General features: G+C 38.5%; 1 protein-coding gene across 1 annotated transcript; it reads left to right on the forward strand.

Moving 5' to 3' along the window:
• The first annotated feature begins 1,351 nt into the window (after positions 1-1,351).
• stxbp1b (syntaxin binding protein 1b) lies at positions 1,352-21,780 on the forward strand. Its single transcript, XM_062379863.1, has 20 exons — positions 1,352-1,434; positions 6,846-6,895; positions 7,025-7,106; positions 8,159-8,235; positions 9,229-9,307; positions 9,445-9,548; positions 11,188-11,336; positions 12,019-12,103; positions 12,793-12,923; positions 13,161-13,268; positions 14,378-14,438; positions 15,112-15,177; positions 17,020-17,100; positions 17,332-17,470; positions 17,768-17,877; positions 18,293-18,394; positions 19,349-19,434; positions 19,531-19,685; positions 20,058-20,181; positions 21,649-21,780. Exons 1-19 carry the CDS (start codon positions 1,398-1,400, stop codon positions 20,165-20,167), a joined length of 1,812 nt encoding a protein of 603 aa, XP_062235847.1. The 5' UTR covers positions 1,352-1,397; the 3' UTR covers positions 20,168-20,181; positions 21,649-21,780.
• Positions 21,781-23,189: the final 1,409 nt, after the last annotated feature.

Genomic DNA, 23,189 nt, shown 5'->3' on the forward strand with positions numbered 1-23,189 from the left:
CCTTTTTCAGTGTCTCCCTTTTGACTCTGTGACTGGATGTATAAAACACACAAAATTGACAAAATAAGAATAATAGGCAATTTGATTATTCAGGATATTTTGGGGTTGGTTGTCTATTTTTAATGTTCATTTCAATAAAATATCTATGGAGTTAAAAGCTCCTCTAAACCAGTGGTTCTCAACTGGTCTGGCTTTGGGACCCACTATCACCCCTTAATGACAAACTGCGACCCAAATCGAGGAAAATGTTGTACTTGTCAAATGTATTTAATAAAAAGATGGTTCAGTTTGAACCTGAGATGGTACAGAATATCACAGAATGCCAACACAGATTTTTTTTTTTAAATAAACCACAACGACCAGCAGGTGGCGATGCTAGAGAGGGAAATATTCCCTTTTACACTAAATTAGCTGTATTTTAATTAAAACTAAAAAGTGCATCTTAAGGACTCATGGTAATACAACTTAGATAACAATTCAGTAACTTCAGCCTTTTTAACAGACTCAACAGTGATTTCATGCAAAAACGTGAAATAAAAAAGTCCAACTACTGAGAAGTAGTTTCAAAAATAATTCTCAATCACTGAATTTATGACAACAAAACTGATCATATTCACACTCCTTAACAAATACTGTTAAGGATTGTGAAAAGATGGCTCTCCGCTGCAAAAAATCCCCTTCAAAATAAAAGCACAGGATTGTTTTCCTTAACATTTTCTTTTGCTCAGGCAAAGGCCCGCGACCCACTGAAAACGGGTCGGCGGCCCGCTTTTGGTCGCGACCCACCAGTTAAGAATCTCTTCTCTAAACAATGTTATTTGATAAAATCAATTAGAGATGCAACTCTTTACATAGATATCATGACATTGGAAAGCATAATCAGGAGATGGATGTTCAGCTAAAATTGGAATAAAATTTGTATCTTTTTAATAACACAATATTTTCAATAGATCAATTCGCTCCCAAAAAGCAGGCTCACTTGTGGTTCCTATAGAGTAGAATGGGAGGTAGATCCTTGCGCTACTAGACTATAGGTCTCTCGTATCACTCTCCTCTTTCTGTCCCTCTTCCTCCCTTGGTGCTATGTAAATTAAAATAAATTGAATAACAAATGGCATCAGGATGTACAAGTAGTGACGCTGTAAATATGCAGATTTGGTATCATTTTGGTGACAGAGCCATGAGAAGTGATCCACAGTTTGTAGTCTAAGTGTGACAGAGTTTGTGCTGACTGTGCCAAGAGTTTTGAAAACGTTGACTTCGAGTAGAAGTGAACCAAAGGCTTTTATTTTCGCTTTAATTGGAACGGAAGTGCGTGTGTTACTGATGTGGGCTTGTCACATCAGTAACACGCTCAGTTGTTTGTGGAGAGCTGGACGCGCGGCAGAGGTCTCATCATGTCACCACTTGGACTAAAAGCCATTGCTGGAGAAAGTAAGACGTGTTCATATGATTTATAAAAATAGTTGTTATGTTATAACCCAACATGTTCACATAGTTCGTAGATGTCTGTAGAGTATTATTCCAAAGAGTCTGGAGTATTGTATAGGGATGAATGGTTATCCACATTCAGTGGGAGATAGTCAGTGAGAGTATGGACGCTTTTCTTCCATGATGTAAATGTAGTTATTATTAATGGTGATATAGATTAAGCAGCTCCTGTTGACACGTTTAATCATTCTGGGAAGTTCGATGCGCAGAAGAAGCGGGTGAGACACATCCGAGGCACTCAGCTCATCAGATGGATGCTTCTCTAGATTTCACCGTCAGTGAATTAGTTCTACAAACGTCTTGTTTGGCGATGTTCGGTTTGACTTTAGTGTCATTTTCTATGTTTAATGATCCGCTTTTGGCGTTTGTCTGGAAAAGAGGAGCAGAGTCCTGGTTCTGCGTAAATCCTGCTTCGTTAATCTTTGCCTGTGCGGATTAAGAGCTGTGACATCATCCTCAGAGGAAGAGGAGAGGAGGAGGATGAATGAAACGGACAACTAACAAGCGCCCGTTTGAGCTGTCAGCTGTCCAGTAGCCCATCATTGACCATCATTCAAACTAAGTTATTATATCGTAGAGATTTGCTTTCGCACGCAAGCAATTGCGATCTCACCGGACCAAAGATGCGCACGCTAAAATTGCTTTGATATTTACTGACAATTTATGGTCTGATAACCATATGGTATGATAACAACATCACTTAATAAATGTATTCTAACTGTTATAATGTAACTATTAGCAGATATATAGTAAACACTATCTAATGTAGTTTACTGTGGCCATTCATGAGTGGAGACTTCTCTGTGACAGATAATGAATGACAAAATATAATCAAACGCTGATGCAATATCATATAATATCTAACATTCTTTGAGTTGTAGATCATACTATTCAAGTGCAGCATTGATGAGATTTTAATAAAATATCTCATCAAGAAAATTTAAGTGCAGCACACATTGTTGTGAACAAACATTTCATTAAACTGGCTGCTCTTGTGGAACTGGTGGAATGCTCTCCTTAGATGGCGACGTAAGGTCTAACAAACCTTTTGACATATTTTTACTTTCTCTGTAAACTCTGGATGCAGCCCTCCAGTTCTCTCTCTGAATCTTTTTCTCTAACATTTTACTGCAAATATGCATTTCATCCCGGAATCAAAAACACATAGGAGCAATATGTACTTCATGTTGCTTTATTTGTAGTTTTCATTAAAAAATTTTTTTATTTAACATACCTTTCTCTTCTCTGAGCACGGTTCTCCGCTCTTGCTACAGGGTCAGAATTAACCTGCTGTATATGACGAGCGGGTTAAAGTGGCACCTGGTAAAATAAATGTATAGAGTTATAAATAAATAAACATATATATAATAAATGACTAATAAATTCATAATAAAATTTCATGTTACATTTTTTGGGTGGTATTTATTCATGATATTATACAAACATTTTAACTAAATCGATGTTTCTGAAATATTATAAATCCTTAATTGGATTTAGAAAAGCCCCAAATTCCTATTTAATTCTTATTCCAATTCTTATTTATGTCAATCATGTTACACTTTTTTATCCCAGTGATCATTCAGGAAATGAAAACATGTATTTGCTGTTTAAGGATGAACATTTTTTGCCGAGTAATTACATCTATTCAACAGATCAAGTTATCACTCAGCGGATGTCCCAGAAACGGGACGCATTAAATAGTCAGCTTGTCATCTTCACCGAGGAGACAGATGCTGTTGAGGAAACAGTGACTCACTCAGCTTTGGCTGATGCAGAGCTATATCATCATCAGTTTTACAGGAGTGAAAGTAATTCAGAATCACCGCAAAAAAGATCTATTATTATGGTACCATTTAAAATAATGTTAAAAACAAACAGCAACAACTTTTTTGTGTATACTCAATCCTGGACGTATACTACAGTAAAGATACAGTGATATTGAGGACAGTGGAAATCACTGCTATTAGTGGTATTGACTACCAGTATGTCCTAATGCCATTTTGATAAAAACTGTGACCGGAGATCTTCTTAAGTAATTGTTGGGGCATAATTGCAGATACTTAGTCAGATTTACCCGACCAGCTCTAATGACCCATGTGTGGGTTGACAGGGTTAATCACAAGAGCATTTAGGACAATGCACTATATACATTTTAACACATGGACACTAAACAGGTAAAGCACGATCCATTTCAAGTGCCCCAAAGAAGACAAGTTACCTGTCTGATGAAAAACAACACCCTAAAAATTATAAAATCTTTTCACAAGGGAGATCATTTAAATCTTGTCCGGTAGAAGTCCCATCCCTTCAAAGGAAACAGCTGCAATGCTGTGCAGTGTGAAGCACATAGACTTTATTAAACATAGGTGTAGCAGCAGTATGTGTAGTGTTCCAGCACTGTATAGTGTGTGTGACAGGTCCGTTTACAGCACATCACTCAGCATTTTAGTACATTTCCCACAAGAGGACCTATCAACAGGAGCATATATTTATAGAAATTCTGTTTGCTTGTGATTCAAAAAACAAATCCAAAGTTGTGTCCACACATTAAGCAGATAATTAGACCAATATTTACCAAACAGAGACGTCCAGCTTCTTTTTTTTTTAATTTCCCCTTTTAGTGAGTGTATAGTTTGTAGTTGGTATTGGGTACTTCCACACCGGCTTGTGCCCACAAGCACTGGGTCCTGGCACAAAGGGTCGGTCTTGGAACCATTAATCATGCAAAGCTAATCTTGTGGAAACGCTAAAGCCCTAACCAAGAATTAAAATTAAGATTAAAAGTTAGTCCACTCAGTTGTCATGTTTGCATTTCCACTGATTAGAGAGGTGGTACCATTCCACGTTCTAAATGTTAGGAGGGCCGATGCTTCACAGAAAAGAACTGACATGCTCCATCTTCATTAGAGGCCAAGTTAACAAAACACTACGGCCTATATGTTGTAATTGGATGTATGTCTTGAAAACTGGACAATTAGCATTTAATCAAATTTTAGCGTATAGTATCTATAGTACCTTGATCAAACCCTTCTTATTTTTTTATCATTACATTTTTATTTGACATATAATAGTGTTTTTAAATTCAGCATGGGCACAGCACTGCTTGTAGAAGGGTTGTAGAGATGGAAGAGAGTCAGACATTAATGTAGCTAATGAACACAAACGTCTCTTCTTCCATTACATTTGCTTCTCTTATGCATGTTGCTAGTTAAGGCTACTTACTGTGATCAAATATACAAACTATTACACAGATCTATCTACCGCAGCAGCCTGTTGTTGTTCATCCTGCCTGTGAAAGCTGCTTGCCGGTCTGTCACATTCTTTCACAACACCTCACCACTTAATCCTGATGACTAATAGGATAAACGGGACCATTCACTGATGCATACATCATTTACTGTCATTACCAGCTTTCCTCAGACAGCAGGGGCTGGCCGACTGGAGACTGGAGGATCTCAGAGAGCTGGTCCAGCGTGCAAGAAATGTTTCGTAATAAATCATAAAACAATTTTCATTTAATCTGTGACAAATATTAAAGAATTATCTTCAGTTTAACATTGTCCCAGTTATTGTCATGAGCTGTGCTGTTGGCTCAGATCTATCACAGTATCTAAGTCATGTCATTATTACATTTTTGAAGCACCTCTTTATTTGAAACGTCACCCTGGCTCTTTGTGTAAACAGGACATGTTGACTTATTATGGAAGAATATTGTTTCTGCCCCCCCCCCCCCGTCTCTCTGTGTGTGTGTGTGTGTGTGTGTGTGTGTGTGTGTGTGTGATGGTGCGTGTGTGTGTGTGTGTGTGTGTATGTGTGTGCGAGAGCGGATGATGCTGCTTCCCCTGTGACGTCATGTCCGCTGACACAGAAACGGCCCAGAAATAGTGGTGGAGAGTGGTGGATGGGGTAAGAGGATTGGGAGCAGATTAGAGGCAGTGATTGCAGTGGGCCCTTCATGTTCAGTTTGACAGACCGGACGGGACTTAAACCCCCACTGAGGAAAATTGGGAAGCTGCTCATCAAAACAAGTGATAGGATGTCATGAAACGCCGGGTCCTGTCTCTCAAGCATCAGTATGATTTCACATCTCTTGAACTGACTCTTCAAGCTCTATTATTGTGTCAGTAATGAATTCAGTCCTCTTTTATGGATTATATTACATCGTACATCATGTTGGTGGTGTACAGTTTCTCCATGAGAGGGTCACATCTATTATCTGTGCCTTGGTTTTCATGCTGTCCAGCTCTACTGCAGCGGTGCAGGAGTTTTATTTGGGTTTGTGTAAGGGAAATTGTTTTTACATTATCAAAGACAGTGTAAAATTATAAACTGAGTGGATATATTGTATTTGCATGGCGCATCTTCCCCATAGGTTTCCAAAAATTACATTTTCCTTGAATTGGTTTATTGTTTTTTTTTATCCTTTTGTAAATTCTATTTTAACTTTGTGAAGAAGAGTGCTTTATAAACTATTATTATTATCATTAATTATGACCAACACATGCCTGTCCTTTTAGACAGTGGGTGAACTGGGAGTTCGATAGTAGCCCGCTGATTATTCTTCTCTAAGTTGAACTTGGTAATTCCAACTTTGTTGATGTCAGCATTACAAATTTACACATTATATTTATTTGCATATCATGTTTACTCAAACAGCTGTTAAACAGCTGTTAACCACGTGGTTCACTAGGTTTTGGGGTTTATAATGCTGTGAGGAAGGAGAACAGTTTGATACTTGTCATACCTGCTGCAAGGAAACAGGATGTGAAAAACTCACATTTAACAGGATGTTAATAATTTTCATAATATTATGCAGGCGAAGAAAGCTGTCATAGAAACTTGTCTTTTATGTGTTGGTCAAACATAACTCCAAAGTTCCTCATAGTGGAGCTGGGAGCCAAACTAACACCATCCAAGGTGACTATCTGGTCTGACAGTGTTTCGATGTTTAGGGCCAATTACACTGACCTCAGTATTGTATGAATTAAGAAGTAATATGTTCTGGGTCATCCAGGCCTTGATTTTCTTGAGACATTCCTGATGTTGAACTAAGTGATTAGTTTCAACAGGCTTGATAGATATAAAGCTGGGTTTCATCTGCATTAACAATGGAAGTTTACGTGGTGCTTTCTGAAGTTGTTGCCTCAAGGGAGCATAATAAGGTAAAGAGGTTCGGTCCAAGGAAAGAACCTTGTGGAACTCCATAAATAACTTGTGTGTGCAATAAAACTTCATTGAATTTAATATAGAAACGGAGGAGTCAATGTTAACATTAACAGATTGAAATCGATCTGATAAATAGATGCACGTTTTTAGTTTTAATAATGTGGTATTAACCTTTTCTTTCTTTACAGAGATTATGAACAATGTCATCAAGAAGGCAAGAGAAAAAGGGAAGTGGAAGGTAATGGCCCTGTTATTCTAATCAGTCTTTCCTATCTCATCTCATAAAATTGAATCTAAATAGATTCACTCAAAATATCCTAAACAAAAATCTATAAATAAGCTTCTGCTGTGTATACTTATGTTCTAGGTGCTGGTGGTGGACAAGCTGAGTATGAGGATGATTTCCTCCTGCTGTAAGATGACAGACATCATGTCAGAGGGAATCACCAGTAAGTACAACCGCCCAGGTCACCTCAGGTCACTTCAGCTGTAGCTCTGAAGTCAGTTCAACACAACGTGGTGTAATTTAATTTAATTTAGTTCAGCTAAGAGGATCTAATAACAACTATTTTCATGTGGATGTACAGGGGCTTTGTAGATGGCATGAGCTTGAACCTCACAACGTCACTGGTTGACAAGATTTCAAGAAGCTACACACAGTTAACACTGTGGTTGGTCAACAAATAGTTCCAGCATATACAATAACTAGGAAACAGCACAGGGTCCTTATATAAGTGTGTTAGTGCGCAGTATGTACAGTTTTTTAACTGGTCATCATTACAGGTGCTGGATCGGTGGTTTTTCATCAGGCTCATCATCTGTTTACTCGCACTACAGATATACTATGTGATATTACAGCATTCTATACGTGATATTAATATTAAGCCTGTCTTTACAGTGGAGCTAAGGTCACAGTGCTCTGTCTCTTCCACACACACACACACACACACACACACACACACACACACACACACACACACACACACACACACACACAAAAAACACACACCAGTGTATCCTTAACATTTAAAAAACTTGTGTTTATGGTGATAATCACATAAATGTGCCAAAGATGAATTACCCCCAATTGTTATAGAAGCAAAAGATATTGATTTCATTTGAGGATGTCACTGCAGATTATAATTTAATGTTAGTCAATAATATAGGAGAGTAGCTTTATGAGAGGGAAGACCTTCTACCAACTTATCTCTTCACTCCTTTTTACCAACACAGTGAATGGAGAAAACAACACACTGTCATCCTTCAACAATCATATATAGCACAAATATCCCGAAGTGTAAAAAATGGCTTTGCTTCCTGCTCTTTCAAAGGACTAAACAAAGAAATATTTCAAAAAGTAATTCAGCATACATAAGTGTTTTGAGAAATAAAAACTAATTGTAATGTGAGGGCTCTGAGGGGTCCGACAAACTACACAATCACAGTAAATGGAGCTGGATGGACAGGTATTGATTTATTGTTGTTTTCTTCTACTCCTCAGTTGTAGAAGACATAACGAAGAAGCGTGAGCCTCTACCCAGCATGGAGGCCATCTACCTGATCACACCTTCGGATGAGGTAAATCATACAGCTCCTCTACAAGCGTTTTAGATTTCTATGGTTGAGAAAAAAATGTTTCACAGCTACTCACTAATGTCTTATTGGCTGCCTTCATTATATGAATACAATAGGTGTAACAGTTAGAGTTAGAGTCCCAATTCAGGGGCCACATCCTTCGGAGGCCGAACTGAAATGAGATGGTGTGTTTGAAGGAGGAGATTCTTGCTTGATTCACTAATGGCACATAACAAGATTTTTTTTTTGAAAGGCCCATTGTTTATTTTGCATTTGTAACTTTAGCTATTTGATTGAGTCTAGGGCTGTGAAGTCAAACACTGTCAATAATTTACACAATATAATTGTCATCATAAGCAATATAATAAAAGTGTATTATAATGTATATCAATATATTGCTCATACACTGTGTAGGCACAGTGAGGAGGTATAATATATAATTAATCTACCTCGGATTTAAAACGTTTTGCTGTTCATCAAGTGTTTCAATCTCTGCTGCCATTAGTAGCAGAAATCTGTCTTTAAACTTAACAGAAACTATAATGTGATATTTATCACGATAACTATCAAAATTAACTGATAAGAAATTGCTCATCGTAATATAATTATTGGCCTTATCGCTCAGCGCTTATTGAGTTTGATACTAACATTTGAAAATGTATTTCTGTTTGGTCTTTGTCATCTGCTACCATATTTACGAAATCCAATAAGTCACCAAGGCACAATGAATCCTTTGTTGCTTTGTCATTTGAAGGTTCCTAAAGATTGCCACTTTGAAACAATTGGTCTTCAAATTAAAAGGATGTAGCCCCTTAATTGTAAAACAGATATAGTTAGCTTGGGTGGAAGTGGCAACCCAAGCATTTTACACATTAGATTATGCCTAAGTAAGTAACACAATCATAGGCATACACTCACGAACACCAGCAGTCATACACACAAACACACACAAGAAACATCAGTTGCTTAGTCAAAACATGTTCTCTGTTGTCTAAGTCTGTTGAGAGTCTGATCGATGACTTCAGAGACCCACAAAATCCAAGGTACCGGGCGGCTCACGTCTTCTTCACCGACAGTGAGTAATTATTTTCTACCCAAACACGGCATACATGTAACATTTAAAAACTCACTTTTGAACACGGAAACTGCACTGGTGTGCAGAGGGATAAAACCCATAGTGCAGTAATTCTATTTTTCTTTGGTTTTCTGCAGCAATCCCAGAAACCTTGTTTGGACTGTTGACCAAATCCCGCGCCTCCAAAGCCATGAAGGCCTTGACTGAGATCCATCTCGCCTTTCTGACCTATGAATCACAGGTAAGACTCTGTCCAGACTGGAATTAGACCATGGCATCTCGTAACCATCTACTGCAGGTGGGATAAATCTGATTTGGATGAATTTTCCATCAACAGTGTATAAAACCTGCAGAGAAACCTGCTCGAGGTCTACTTTGACTGGTGTTTGTTTTTATGTTGAGATGCAGTGTATAGGGGGGGGTTGTCTTTTTACATTATTTAAACTGTGTGTGTGTGTATACTGTGCATCATTGCTCAGGATCTGTAAGAAGATTTGGATGGGTGTGACGAATGATAAAAAAAACATGGTGACCAGAGTTTGATTATCTCTACAAAAGTAAACTCACCTTTAAGGTCAGGCTTCTTAGATAAGAACAGCCAGGTGTCATCTGCATAACAATGAAAATGTGTGTGCTGCTTTCTGATATTTCTATATATTGCCTAAAGGAAGTACACACAAAGCGATAGTGTTGGTTCAAGAACAGAACCTTGTGGAACTCCAATAATAACTTTGGAGTGCATGTGGAGTCATTTTGAAAAATTTACAAATTGAAATATGTTAAGTACGACTTAAACCAGCCTTGTTTGTCCCAAAAGCATGTTTACTGACTGAAAAAAGGCCTTTCCTCTGCAAAGTATCACGTCATTGTTCTTTTTATGAAAGAAAACCTTGATATGGGTGTATTGGTGGCTCAAACATCTGGGTCAAGAGTAGCCTTTTCAAGCCGATGTTTAATTTAAAGATAAATTAATTGAATTTATCATTAAAATGTGATTTGAATTTAAAACATTACTAAACAACATAGTTGTCTATGATTCAAGTTTAAGAAAGGGTTAGCGAGATCAAGACGAGAGAATCAGGCTATAAATAATGGATAAATACAAATTTAATGGTGGCAGGAAGTACGTCCCATTTCTTTGGTGTAGGAACAGTCAGAGTACCCCTTCCTATGAGAATAGGATGACACATGCTTACCCCCCCCCCCTCCCCCTCTTCCTGTGACATTGAGACAGTTCTTCAACAGAGGGAGACACAGTGAGGACTAGACTGAAAGTGCTTTGTGTTGGGTCAGCTTTAGCCGTCAATCCTCTGCTGTTGTCCGGTCATTTTAATCCTGCAGTGGAAGGAACATATTAAACCAGCCCCATATCCCTGCCCTCTTTCTCCTGTTGCCTCATTGGCTGATCACAGATGAGACGTGTGACAGGAGACAGCACAGGGAGTGTTATCACGTGATTGTTGTCAGTAACAGATGGGTGCATGTGTACTTGTGTTTGTAAGGGGGGGTGGTAAAGGGTTTAATTAGGGCCAGTCTATAGATAAACGCTTCTATTGACCAATACATTTTCATTTATTACTTTATCATTGAAAGTTTTCCAGCTAAAATAGTTCTAATTGACTCAAGTGTTCGATTTCTGTACATAATGTAATCTGTAATAATGTTATGTAATAGATGACAACATCCCAAATCCAATTTTGATCGTCATAGGGCGTTATATATAATGAAGAATGGTATGCATACCTGTGTCAAATGCAGCCTATAGGTTAATATCTTCATGTGGACAACCAGCATAGCATTCATGAGTTCAAATGTTGGAAACAGAAATAAAGTTGACATTGAACCTCAAGTTGTCTCTTTGTTGTGTCCTTTGTGCCTAGGTCTTTTCCCTGGACAAAGTGGATGCCTTTCAGGACTTCTACAGCCCCTTTAAGGCTGATGTAAAGAATAACATGCTGGAGCGTTGTGCTGAGCAGATTGCTACCTTCTGTGCCACACTCAAAGAGTATCCTGGAGTCCGATACAGAGCGTAAGAACAGCCAGCACATTTCAATAGTCTTTTTTTATGTGCAAATATTAAAATGCATTTATCGTAAAATGGTAAATACAATGTATTGTATGTATATGTATGTTTTTTCCTGTCTTATCACCCACTCGAAGCACTTTACGGTACAAATCAAATGTACCCATTCAAACCTACATTCAGGCAGCACTTCTACATGCAGCACTTTTTCTGTCACATCATTCATACACTGACGGCACCAGCCATCCGAGACAATCTGAGGTTCAGTATCTTGCCCAATGACAATTCAGAATGGACAACTCTCTCCCTGAGCCAAAGCCACCCCTTATACGAATAAACGTTGTCAAAATATTAGGAACCACTCATGGTATAATCCATAGCAGTTCAACACCACTACAAATGACCACCTACAGTACATTTATCAGAACTGCATGTATTTTTCAGGGTTTTATTCTAACTATCTGGACTTGTCACTTCAGCTGTTTTTTAGCGAATTCTCAAATTCAGGTTTGACTGAGTTTTAGGTTGCAATTGCTTACAGTGCTATCCTACTCATGGAGACATTGATAAGTTAATTATTACGTTAATAGGCCATTAATGTGAGGTATATTAACACATCATCAGTGTTTCCTGGTTAGAAAACTGTTTATGTGAGTTGCTGTACGTGTGTATGTGTTTTTGGGTTCAGGGAGTACAAAGACTGTGCAGTTCTGGCCCAGATGCTTCAGGAGAAGCTAGATGGATACAAGGCTGATGACCCCACCATGGGAGAGGTAGGGATTCAATATGTATAAAGATATATAACCCGACACTCACTTGACACAGCACGTAGCGTATATGGATAATTTGCAAATATCATCATACATTTTTGGAGCTGATTGTTGATAATGAAATAAAAACATGCCTTGTTAAGACAATGAATATATTCAGATTTCTAAAACACAAAAGCTAAATAAATATTAAGGACAATTCATCCAGGAGTTTTTTATCAGCAGCGGAGGCAGAAGATTGAATTTGATTGGTGGACACATATATAACCTCGGTGTAAGTGTAACCACACTTTTTAGTGCTTACTTCTCTCCGCCATTGTAATTTGTTCATGTAGTTAAGAGCACTGTGTAGCTGACGTTTGTCTCTGCCTGTGCATGTCAGTGGTAGAACAGTTCCTCCCCTGGTGATAACAACTCTGAGGGGTTGATCTTCTTGATTTGAATCATCCAGCTGAAGAATGATATGCTTCTCTTTTAGTTTAGAAACAATTATAAATAGATTATTAAAAAGTCCAAAGTTAGTAAATTTAGACGTTATGTTTAATCCGCAGCTCTAGATGTCGTATTCTTTGGAAAGTGTTAATGACCAAAGTCAACATCTGGTTGACAATATACTATGAAATGCAGCATTATACAGTGGAATGGTGAGCTGTAAGAAACCAAGCCTACACAGAGATTCATGTCTCCTCCAGGGTCCAGACAAGTCTCGTACTCAGCTCCTCATTCTGGATCGTGGCTTCGACCCTGTGACACCTGTCCTGCATGAGCTCACGCTGCAGGCCATGGCCTACGACCTGCTGGGAGTCGAGAACGATGTCTACAGGTAAAGACACTACTGAAGGACAGCTGCCAGGAGTCACTGAGCCTGAGATGTCATTTAAGTATTTGTCTATTTTGTTATTATTGTTACTGTCACTTTGTGGTTATATTCTTCAGTTGTGGCCAGACGGCTCTTTAAGTTAAACACAACACAAATGTCTCAGTCTATATGGTTAAACAAAACCCTGCCTCAGTTCAAGGAAGAAGCATAACCTGTAACCTCTCACACCCTCTCTGTTAGTTTTGAGACCAGTGGGATGGGAGAGACGAGAATGAAGGAGGTGCTGCTGGATGAGGACGACGACCTGTGGCTGACTCTGAGACACAAACACATCGCTGAGGTGTCAACGTGAGTGAAGTCGACCCTCTCCTTACACATAAACAGATTCACAGCAGGGTATGCCAATAGACAAGAGCAACTTCCTCGCATTTTAAAATAGACTAAATTGAAAAATATTTTGTCACAGAGAAATACTACTTAGGCCAACATAGTCAAATGGAGCGTAACATGAAAACAACAAGGAACCGTGGTAGAATCTCCTCATGATCAATCAAAGACCAAAAAGTGAACAGATATATTTGGTTACATTTTACACATTATTACATCTAAATTAGGGTTTCAGGGATTCAAAGTCTTTCGTATTATATCAATATATTTATATAAAGTTAGGGTTGTCAAATGATTACAATTTTTAATCCGATTAAACACAATCTCAGTATATTGTTGTGATAATGGAAATGGCGGATATATACATTTAAGATATATTTTTTATTGATTGAGTTATTAAGTTTGAAAAATATAATAAAACCAAACTAAAAAATACCACACCATAATTAAATGTGTCTGTCTCTTTGCTATGCCTCTGAGCAAACATAGGATGATGTTATTTAGAACATTTCTTTTTTATCAGACTCAAAGAACCTTTATACTAATCAATTGGGGCATCTTAGCCTTTGTTCTTTTAAATCAAACAAACCTTTGAAAAACCTTTACAGGATTAAAAGTGAATGTGAAATCTGAATCTGAGTTCATCTGTAGAAGCAGGGTTGAGCCAGTTCACACTTAAAAAGAACGAAGTCCAAGTTCAGTTCATGCAGATGAAAATGAACTAGTTCACGTTCATAGTTCATTTTTACTGAGAGGATTTAGGTGACAAGCGTCTGGTCATGTGTTTGGTTCTGAATCGATGGGGTTAAATATCTTGGGACCACTGACAGTGTAAAAGCAGGTTGTTGGATTGTTTTTTCATGGCATGGGACAGATTTTGACAACTGCAAGTCACTGACAGGAACTTGAACACATTATGTCTCTTTAATGTTCAGAGATGCTTCCTTTTCCATCACACACCTAAATCTCTGGCAGAAAGCAAGCACAGAACCATTATTCATCTCAGGGAATATGATACAGAACACCCAAGTTTGTCGTTTCTGACCATCTCTTTTCAATCCTCTGCACAGGGCTGTGACCCGTTCTCTGAAAGAATTCTCTGCCGACAAAAAAGTGAACACTGGAGAAAAGGTAAGGTAATATATTTAACCATTTCTTGAATCTAGGACAAGGGTTGTCCTAGCGATAGCCATACTGATTGAGTTTGACGTCGCATAGTTCTGTTTGTTGCCGTATGCCAATCAGGTTTGGCATACGGCAATCATGTATGATCATGTATATGGCTCCCCAGCTCAGCTGCTTCCTGACACAATGAGATGCGTCATTATTATACTCACATGTAGAAGCCAACTTAGTGATGTATGGCACTGGTCAAACCAATCATTCACAGGCTCACGTTGTCTGGCAGATATGGGTCAGCTTTCAAGAAAATACACCCGCCTCTGCACTAGAGGGTGCAGTTCCTCTCGTGTCCTGATTGTCAATGGTCTGCATGACCTAAATATAAAGTAACTATAATTTGTAATTATCCTGTCCTGTCCTCACTTCAGCAGCTTCATCATCAATTGTGGTTTTGGTTCATTCACAAGCTCTAGTGTGATAAATATAAATAATTCTCAATAACTAATAATTGTAGCTGTCATATAATATAAACATAATGTAATAAAAAGTACCTTATCTGCTTATGATAGAAGTGAAGAAGAAATGGTATACAAAACATATAACTGTAGTAATTTATCAGAGGGAAACTGTAATTAACTATTTTCTCTTTTAATAAAGTGCCTCAATCATCTGTGTGTTTCAGACCACCATGAAGGAACTGGCTCAGATGCTGAAGAAGATGCCCCAGTATCAGAAGGAGCTTAGTAAGGTAGAAACTCAAGTGTTACTACTCAAGTGGGTCCCCTCAGAGAGGGGCATCGGGCACGTCTCAGGAGACAGATGTGAAAAAAACACATAGGATACAAAAAGAGAAGCAGGAAAACAAGGGACAAAGGACTGAGGTGAAATCCAAAACATGATCAGGTGCTGGAGAGCTTAGAGAGAGAGTGGAAATAAAGCAATACATCGCCCATACCATAAAGCTGATAAGGGAATGTAGAACAGGAGAGCAGAGGAATGGAGACGAGTATTTCTACTGGTGAGCTTGTCATTCTACAGGCAGGAAATGCAGGTAGGTGTGAGTCTGAAACTCATCACCATGAGGTATTGTATCTATTCATGTGGGAGGTAAAGTGGCCACTCTATCACTCCCTGTATTGTGTTGGGTTCAGGCTACACAATATAAGCCTGATAATAGCCTGATCCCACCAATGTAAGGCATCTGAACAGAAGATGAGCATCAGGTGCAACTTTTGATTTGACTTTTAACTTGTACTATTTTGTACTTGTAGGGGAGAGCGGGGTAATGTGGGACATTTTTTACATTTCACTTCCTATCTCATAAAGACCTGGAGATAGTAATTCATGCCTTTATTACATCACGGCTGGACTATTGCAATTCCCTCTACCTCGGCCTCCCCCAATCCTCACTCAGACGTCTACAGCTGGTTCAAAATGCAGCTGCACGTCTTTTAAATGGCACCAAGAGGCGTCAGCACATTGTTATATTGTTATATTGTATTATTTGCCTTTTATTGTCATTGTACAGCACTTTGGTCAGTTATGCTGTATTTAAATGTGCTCTATAAATAAATGTTACTTACTTACTTACTTACATTTGCTCCCCTCTAGGTGAGCTAGAATGATATATCAGTCAAATTTACACATTTCACATTAATTCAGGATGTTTTCTAGAAATGGAAATGATCAGAACGTCTTCAGGACAAAGGGCAGTGAAAATATGATTGTTTTTTAAAAAGTGGTCTTGTGTCCCACTTTACCCCAGCTACGGGGTAAAGTGGTCCACCTACTTTTTCCACTTTAAAACTACCATAACAACACATGTTGTAATAGTTAAAATCCCGACAGCTAGATTTCCTGGTGTATATCTCTTGGCATGATGGCTTTTCTACAATGTTTATGACATTAAAAATAAAACATATATAATGTAATATAACACTAAAATATGTTTAAGACAAAACTTAACTTGTGCTTCATGGCACAGCATTTGTCCCACTTTACCCCACAGCCACCGTTTTAGAAAAAACAACATCTCTTAGCAATTCAGGCTAATCTTCAGCTAGCATCAATCACATGGTTTTATATGTTGGAAGTTCACCAACATGTATGTATATATAAGTTTTTCTACCTGAATCAATTTGTTTTGACACAACAGTTGATTAAGTTCAAAGCAAGAAAATTTACTTTTAAATGCAAAAAGCAAATTTTTGTGAAAAAACATACTTTCCACGGCACCAGCACCAACTTCTCCTTCATGGCAAGGGGGGGAAGGGAGGGGCTTGAAAACATAATGATCACATGACCAAAAATGTGTTCCGTTGCCTAGATACAGGGGGTGTCTCACATTACCCGATGTCCCACATTACCCCGCTCTCCCCAACTGTTTTCATAATAAATGGCACATCATCGAATCCTCACAACCTCCTGACAAACCTTTACCTTCTGCCCCATAATATTACAATGCTGCTCTACATTATGCAGAAATTGACCAAAGTGTAAACAACATGCTTTTTAATACTGTGTGCAGTCAATTATTTCCACTCTGCAAAATCACTCACTTACACTAAGCATCTGTCCTCTCTGACCTCAGTATTCAACTCATCTCCACCTGGCTGAGGACTGTATGAACCGCTACCAGGGTACTGTGGACAAACTCTGTCGTGTAGAACAGGTAAATCAGAGACACCTCCATTGATTATTTATTAGACTGTGTGCAAAATACTTGTGTGCTTACTTTCAGAACTTTCAGTCTCATGCCTGTGGATTAAGTATCTAGGTCATTTCGAGGATGTTGTTACCTGGTACACAGGATATCAACTATACACATACCATGTATGGTCAAAATGGAGCATATGTAGAGGTCATGTTGAGCTTTGGCTACTTGTGTCCTCTGTCCTTTAAGGATCTGGCAATGGGCACAGATGCAGAGGGAGAGAAGATCAAGGATCCCATGAGGCTCATTGTACCCGTTCTACTAGACCCAAATGTCGGTGTCACTGACAAGATCCGCATCATCCTGCTCTACATCTTCCTCAAGAACGGTCAGATCCCCACTGTCCTCCTGTTGTTTTTCATATCAGTATCATCTTTAGAAGGAGAGAGAGAAAATAAGAACTTGATATTATTCCTGTACTTCAGCAGATTTCATTGAATCTTAGTGTTTGCATTCATGTTTCTTTTTTTTTTTTTTTTGTGCTAACCAATTTTCAGTTTACCTTTGTATTGGCATGCATTGCACAATTTGTTTTAATGTGCCTGCTCTCATGCATGTGTGTGTTGCATGTGTTGATTGCAAATCTGCGCTGCTTGGGTTTTATGTGTCTGCATGTGTATGTTAGGGGTTTCTGAGGAGAACCTGTGTAAGCTCCTTCAGCATGCCAGCATCCCACCAGAGGACAGTGACATCATTTCCAACATGGCACACATGGGTGTTCCTATAATCACTGAGGTGAGCTGTCCTGGCTCAGTGTCTCATTATAAACTTTAACCTGTCCACTATTACTTTAAACCATTAACACTGTTATTCAGGACCACTGATACTGTAGATGATATACATATACATATACATACATATGAAATATAATAAGAGGGTTGGAAAGTGTTTTTATTATTTCTGTTTTCTAAACCTTGAGCCACAGTCATTGGGATGGCCACTATTTCCTAAACCCAGTAGCACAATAGGAAAAAAACATTAAAATATAAAAAATATTTTGAGGCCTAAATGAACCAAAATAACTCATCAGGATCAGATAATCATCTGGCATGAAGTCTAACAAATGTCACGCTCTTCATCTTCCTCAGTGAGCTAATCTGATGATGTGAGGGGAGAAATTACATGAGAGTTTAGTGTGGTTTATTCACAGGGCATCACAAAGAAACCCAAGAAGCCGGATCGTAAAGAGCGAATCAGTGAGCAGACCTACCAGCTGTCCAGGTGGACTCCTCACGTCAAGGACCTCATTGAGGTACCTGAAATGTGGCAGAACGACAACATACTAATGTTTAATACACACATGCATCTTAGCAATGTTTTATTTATAGATCTGATTTTCAAAATGTAATGATAAATCTTCCTCCAGCTAATTTGACAGGGCAACGTGTTCTTTTGAAGGAAGGACTAAGGCGCCATTCAGACTGGTTTAATTTCTCTTTGGGAGGCAGGGCCGGCCCTATAAATTTGGGGGCCCAAAGCAGGATAGGTTTAGGGGAAGAGATAGTCAAGCTTTCGTACGTGCTTATAACCTGTATTCATTTGAAGTCTATTAGTTTAAACCATTGTCTTGATTACTATAGCTAAATAATGTGTGAATCAATTCGTTTAAAATAAATCTTTTTTCAGTCTTGTTCACTGATGTGAATTAATTACTTTAATAAAAAAACATATTTTGTCACTAAATGTTCTTTATCTGGTAAAAGGGACAGGCAAAAGGAAAAGTTAAAAAGAAGTAAAAAAACTGTCAGGGATAACAGTTGAGTATGGAAAAATCATCTCAATCGCCATCTGTTTACTGGCTGTAGTATAGGCAATAAACCTTGCCTCCTCCAGGTTAGCATATGAGACAATTTTTTGTCAAAGATTGTTTCTGTCATTTAAGTTAGTTCATATCACACTGATATAGGTCCAAGCGCTCATTTTTGGCTCATTAAGTTTGATTTTAATTAATTCCAGTGACCACAATAGCAAGATAACTGCTGCACAGACTATGGCTCCCAATAACATCATTGGTGCAAATGACAACATTTCTGGATACTGGGAAGAAATGGAGATGCGTTGTTCATTTTTATATACTGTCAATGTTAGTAAGCTTTACTTAAGAGGAGGTGGCCTTGGTGACTAGAAAGGGGAATGAGGCTTTAGATAGTATTTTAGTTGGGAACTGTAACATAGATGATGCTAACCATTGTATATTTTCCCACAGGATGCCATTGAGGACAAACTTGACCCCAAACTGTACCCATATATTTCCCAGCGACAAGTGTCCTCCAAAGCCAGTGCTCCATCCAGGTGTGAAGTCTTTTGTGTGCTTATATTTAATTGAACACATAACTTGTATAAACAGTTATATATACTGTATCTATTTTAATTTTTCTCGCCATTCAGTGCTCGCTATGGTAACTGGCACAAGAACAGAGGCCCCACAGAGATTAAGACGGGGCCGAGGATCATCATCTTCATTATCGGAGGGATGACGTACAGCGAGATGCGTTGCGTGTATGAGGTCACCCAGGCCAATGGCAAGTGGGAGGCCCTGATCGGTGAGTTCACTGAACAGAGAAATTGCTGACCAGGGTATTCAGCATCCCTTAAAGAGGCACTCTGCCAGTTTTACACATGCAGGTCATTATGTCCTCATAATGTCTGTCGCTCTGAAGGAACTTTATCATATCTGAGAAAAAACAGCTACATCCTCTGCAGTTCAGACATCATCTGGCCTTCAGTCAGACTCCTTTGTCCCACTTGCCTGTACCTTCACCCTGACCTCTAAGGACAAGCTGTATTTGGCAGAATTGTGCAACTTTTTATCAAGACCTCAGTGAATTCATGTATTTCATTGTTATAAGACTAACACACAAAGTTCCACCCAGGATTCAGTCTGTGCTGAGATTTCAGATTTTTGTTCCCTTTAGGTTCCACCCACATTCTCACCCCACCTAAGTACTTAAAGGAACTTCAGCACCCAGACTTCTTGGACCCCAACGCCGCACCAGAGGGCACAGAGGAGACGCCTGCAGAATGAAAAGAACTTTGGAAGTAAATACACAGGATTTGATGTGATTTGTGAATCCCAGTGCTACCTGTGTGCCCAGTGACTCACTCTGACCCACTGCTCCCTGCAGTTGTTTTTTACTGACTCATATTTTCCACTACATTACCTTGTTGGCTTTCTAACCTTTTATCATCTGTGCTTTCCTTTAACCTCCCTGGCTTCACTGTTTCCCACTAACACTGTATATAAACATGATGTTGCTAAGAGGAGAAGTTGCAGCACATATATTTAATGTAAATAATCCTTCAAGGTAATGGAGGAATTAATTAGGTTGAAGTTGTTCAAAAATGAATCCGGCTTCATCTGTGGTTTTACAAAACCTGTTCCTCCGGCTAAAGGTTCCTTAAATTCCAAAATGACAGATGATCAAGATGTACTGACGGTTTCATATTTGGAATCATTTCAGAAAAGAATGCTGAAAGGATGATTCCAGTTAATAACGATATGGTCATTGTTTAATTTGGTCTTTAGTCATCGTTATCAGTATAGGTAAAATTATACTCACCAAAGTAAGATTAGCGATAATGAGGGATCTTGCAACATGCTATCCAACTCTTATAATGCATCCATGGTTATCTGAAAAATGTAAGACCATACTTTTGACTTTATTTTAATACTTGAAAACCAACTGTATCACCAGACAAGGCCATTGGTAAATGATATGGTAAGATTGATTTGTTGTTTTACTTCCTTTATATCTGCACATGGATATATAGGACTGGTGAAGGTTAGGGAGAGATGGGGGTCAAGGAAAATGGTTGGTGGTTGGTAGTTCTGATATGAAGGGAGGACAATACTTGCAATAGCATATGTGGTGTCATATGGACCAATAATAAGGATTATGTAAGTTGTATTGCCCAATCAGCTGCAACCAAACTGACACCAAATCAAACCATACATTTTCTCAAGAGAATAAAGTAAGGTTAAGACCTTAAGGCCTCTTGAGTAAGAAAACACTTTAAAGTTTAGAAGTTCATCCTGCAGATTATGACACATCGCAGTGTTTTAACTTCATTGTTGCTCGTAATCGAGGTAGACGTTTGAAACAATCGTATTATTGATTTAAAGTCATATCGTCCAGCCCTAGTTGAAACAATATGCTGTTTTATAGCAGTTAATATACATTATAAGGTTTGAATTATGAGGTGTAAATTGTGTAATATAAAGATACTAGGACGGACGTCTGCCTGGTCGTCTGTCTGTGCATTTAGATACCTGTGATTTCTATAAATAACTTGCTTACCACAATGGTGCAGGAATGACTTGAAATGAAGACCTTGGAAATACACCCTTTAATTTTAGCAGTAAAAAAACACTTGTATTTGGGATATTAGACTGATCTGAACTGATTGACAAAAGGAAAAACACAGTCTAGATGGACTTTCAGTGCCTTTTTATGGTATTGAAGATCGCATTGAACTGTGACCATGTGTTCCTCTTGTGTCTTTCAGGATCATTGGAAATCCTCACCCCTGCTCGCCTTCTGAAAACCCTCAAAAACCTAGAGAGAGAAACACAGACCAGTTAAGAAGTTCCTGTAGTTCGCCCCCTCAGCCTCATTCATGAATAACAGCCCCCCCCCCCCCCCCCCCCCCCCCATCATGACACATCAAACATACACTCGATGCAGTGCAGGATTCAATGGCTGCTGACTCACAAACCAAATTGTGTTTTAAATTGAGCGTGTTGAAGTTGATCAACATGTATTGGGAGAGACTGGGTTTAGGTTCTGTGTGGTCCATTGTGCTCTGTGTGATGATCATTTGGAAAAGTCATGTTTAGATGACTGGATGAGATATGGAGGTAATGGGATATAAATGAAAAGTGTATAATCAAGAGTATTGAGTATATGCTCCAACAATGGTCCACTGCTTCTCAGTTATGATGGAAAATTAAAACACAGAATATTCACTTCTACTATAACCCATCCCCCACCAGTACACAGCTTCCTTCTTTTATTTTGTTGGAGCATGCCAGTTTTAATGTAATGCTTCCATTACAGTAGCAACCAAACAATACTGTGTAAATAGACAGATTGACTTTGATGAGTCAGACCTTGGAAATACCAATGTACTCTGAAGTTATATCTAACTGTAGATTAGGCATCTCAAAGATAAATATACAGTTTAGTTGTTTTGTGCATTGTCTCATGACTAAGCAGTGTTTATGACTTTGTATTTTTTCCTGTAGAGATTGGGGTACATTTTGCTCCTCCATGTGTGACCACAGTGTTGTGTTGTTTTCTTTGTTGTAGTGATTTTCTGTAACTGTTTATGAGGAGAGAGGTCAGTATAATCACAAGTTTGTGTTTGTATGTCCACATGCATGAGCAATGCATGCTGCAGGATATGTGTTGAGCTAATAAAGCGGCTTCTATTAAACTCTTCATTAAGTTTTTGTTTAATGCTGCAGCGGTCGTCAAAATGATCCTGAAATATCATAGAGCTCTTGAAAGTACAAAGTGTGAGCACAGGTCATCTAAATAGAAACTTGTAGGGATGACAACAATAATCAAGTAACAGTCAAGTCAGTTATGTTTATCCATTTATTTATCTAATTATTTTAAAGCCAAGATCATCAATCAACTTGAGAACAAAATATAAAAGCCTGCACACAGTGGAATTGAAGGAGCTTTTCTAGTCTTGATGACCACTCAAAGCGCTTTACAGTAGAATTTTACATTCGCCCATTTACATACACACATTCATAAAGTGTATCTATTAGCAGCACTTTGTTGTTCTATGAGGGGCATTTCAGGATTCAGCATCTTGCCCAAGGACACTTCGGCATGCAGATGGTGAAGACAGGGGATCGAACTGCTGACCTTCAGGTTGGAGGACAACCGCTCTTCCTCTCAGCCGCCCCAGTGAAAAAAGTTCAGTGAAAAAAGTAGGTCCTGAGTCTGTTCCAATTAGGGTGTCTCTCCTAACTCAGGAACAACTTTTTGCTTCAGGATATTCTATAAATATGGGTTAAGAAATTAAAACCCTAA

The sequence above is a fragment of the Platichthys flesus genome, chromosome 3 (assembly GCF_949316205.1).
Source record: "Platichthys flesus chromosome 3, fPlaFle2.1, whole genome shotgun sequence".
Lineage (NCBI taxonomy): Eukaryota > Metazoa > Chordata > Actinopteri > Pleuronectiformes > Pleuronectidae > Platichthys > Platichthys flesus.

Bases quoted from the DNA above. Each gene is read 5' to 3' on its own strand.
- stxbp1b (XM_062379863.1), top strand. From the start codon at position 1,398: ATGTCACCACTTGGACTAAAAGCCATTGCTGGAGAAA. The intron at 17,471-17,767 runs GTCAGATCCCCA...TGTGTATGTTAG, and splicing joins CTACATCTTCCTCAAGAACG to GGGTTTCTGAGGAGAACCTG. The intron at 19,435-19,530 runs GTGTGAAGTCTT...CTCGCCATTCAG, and splicing joins AAAGCCAGTGCTCCATCCAG to TGCTCGCTATGGTAACTGGC.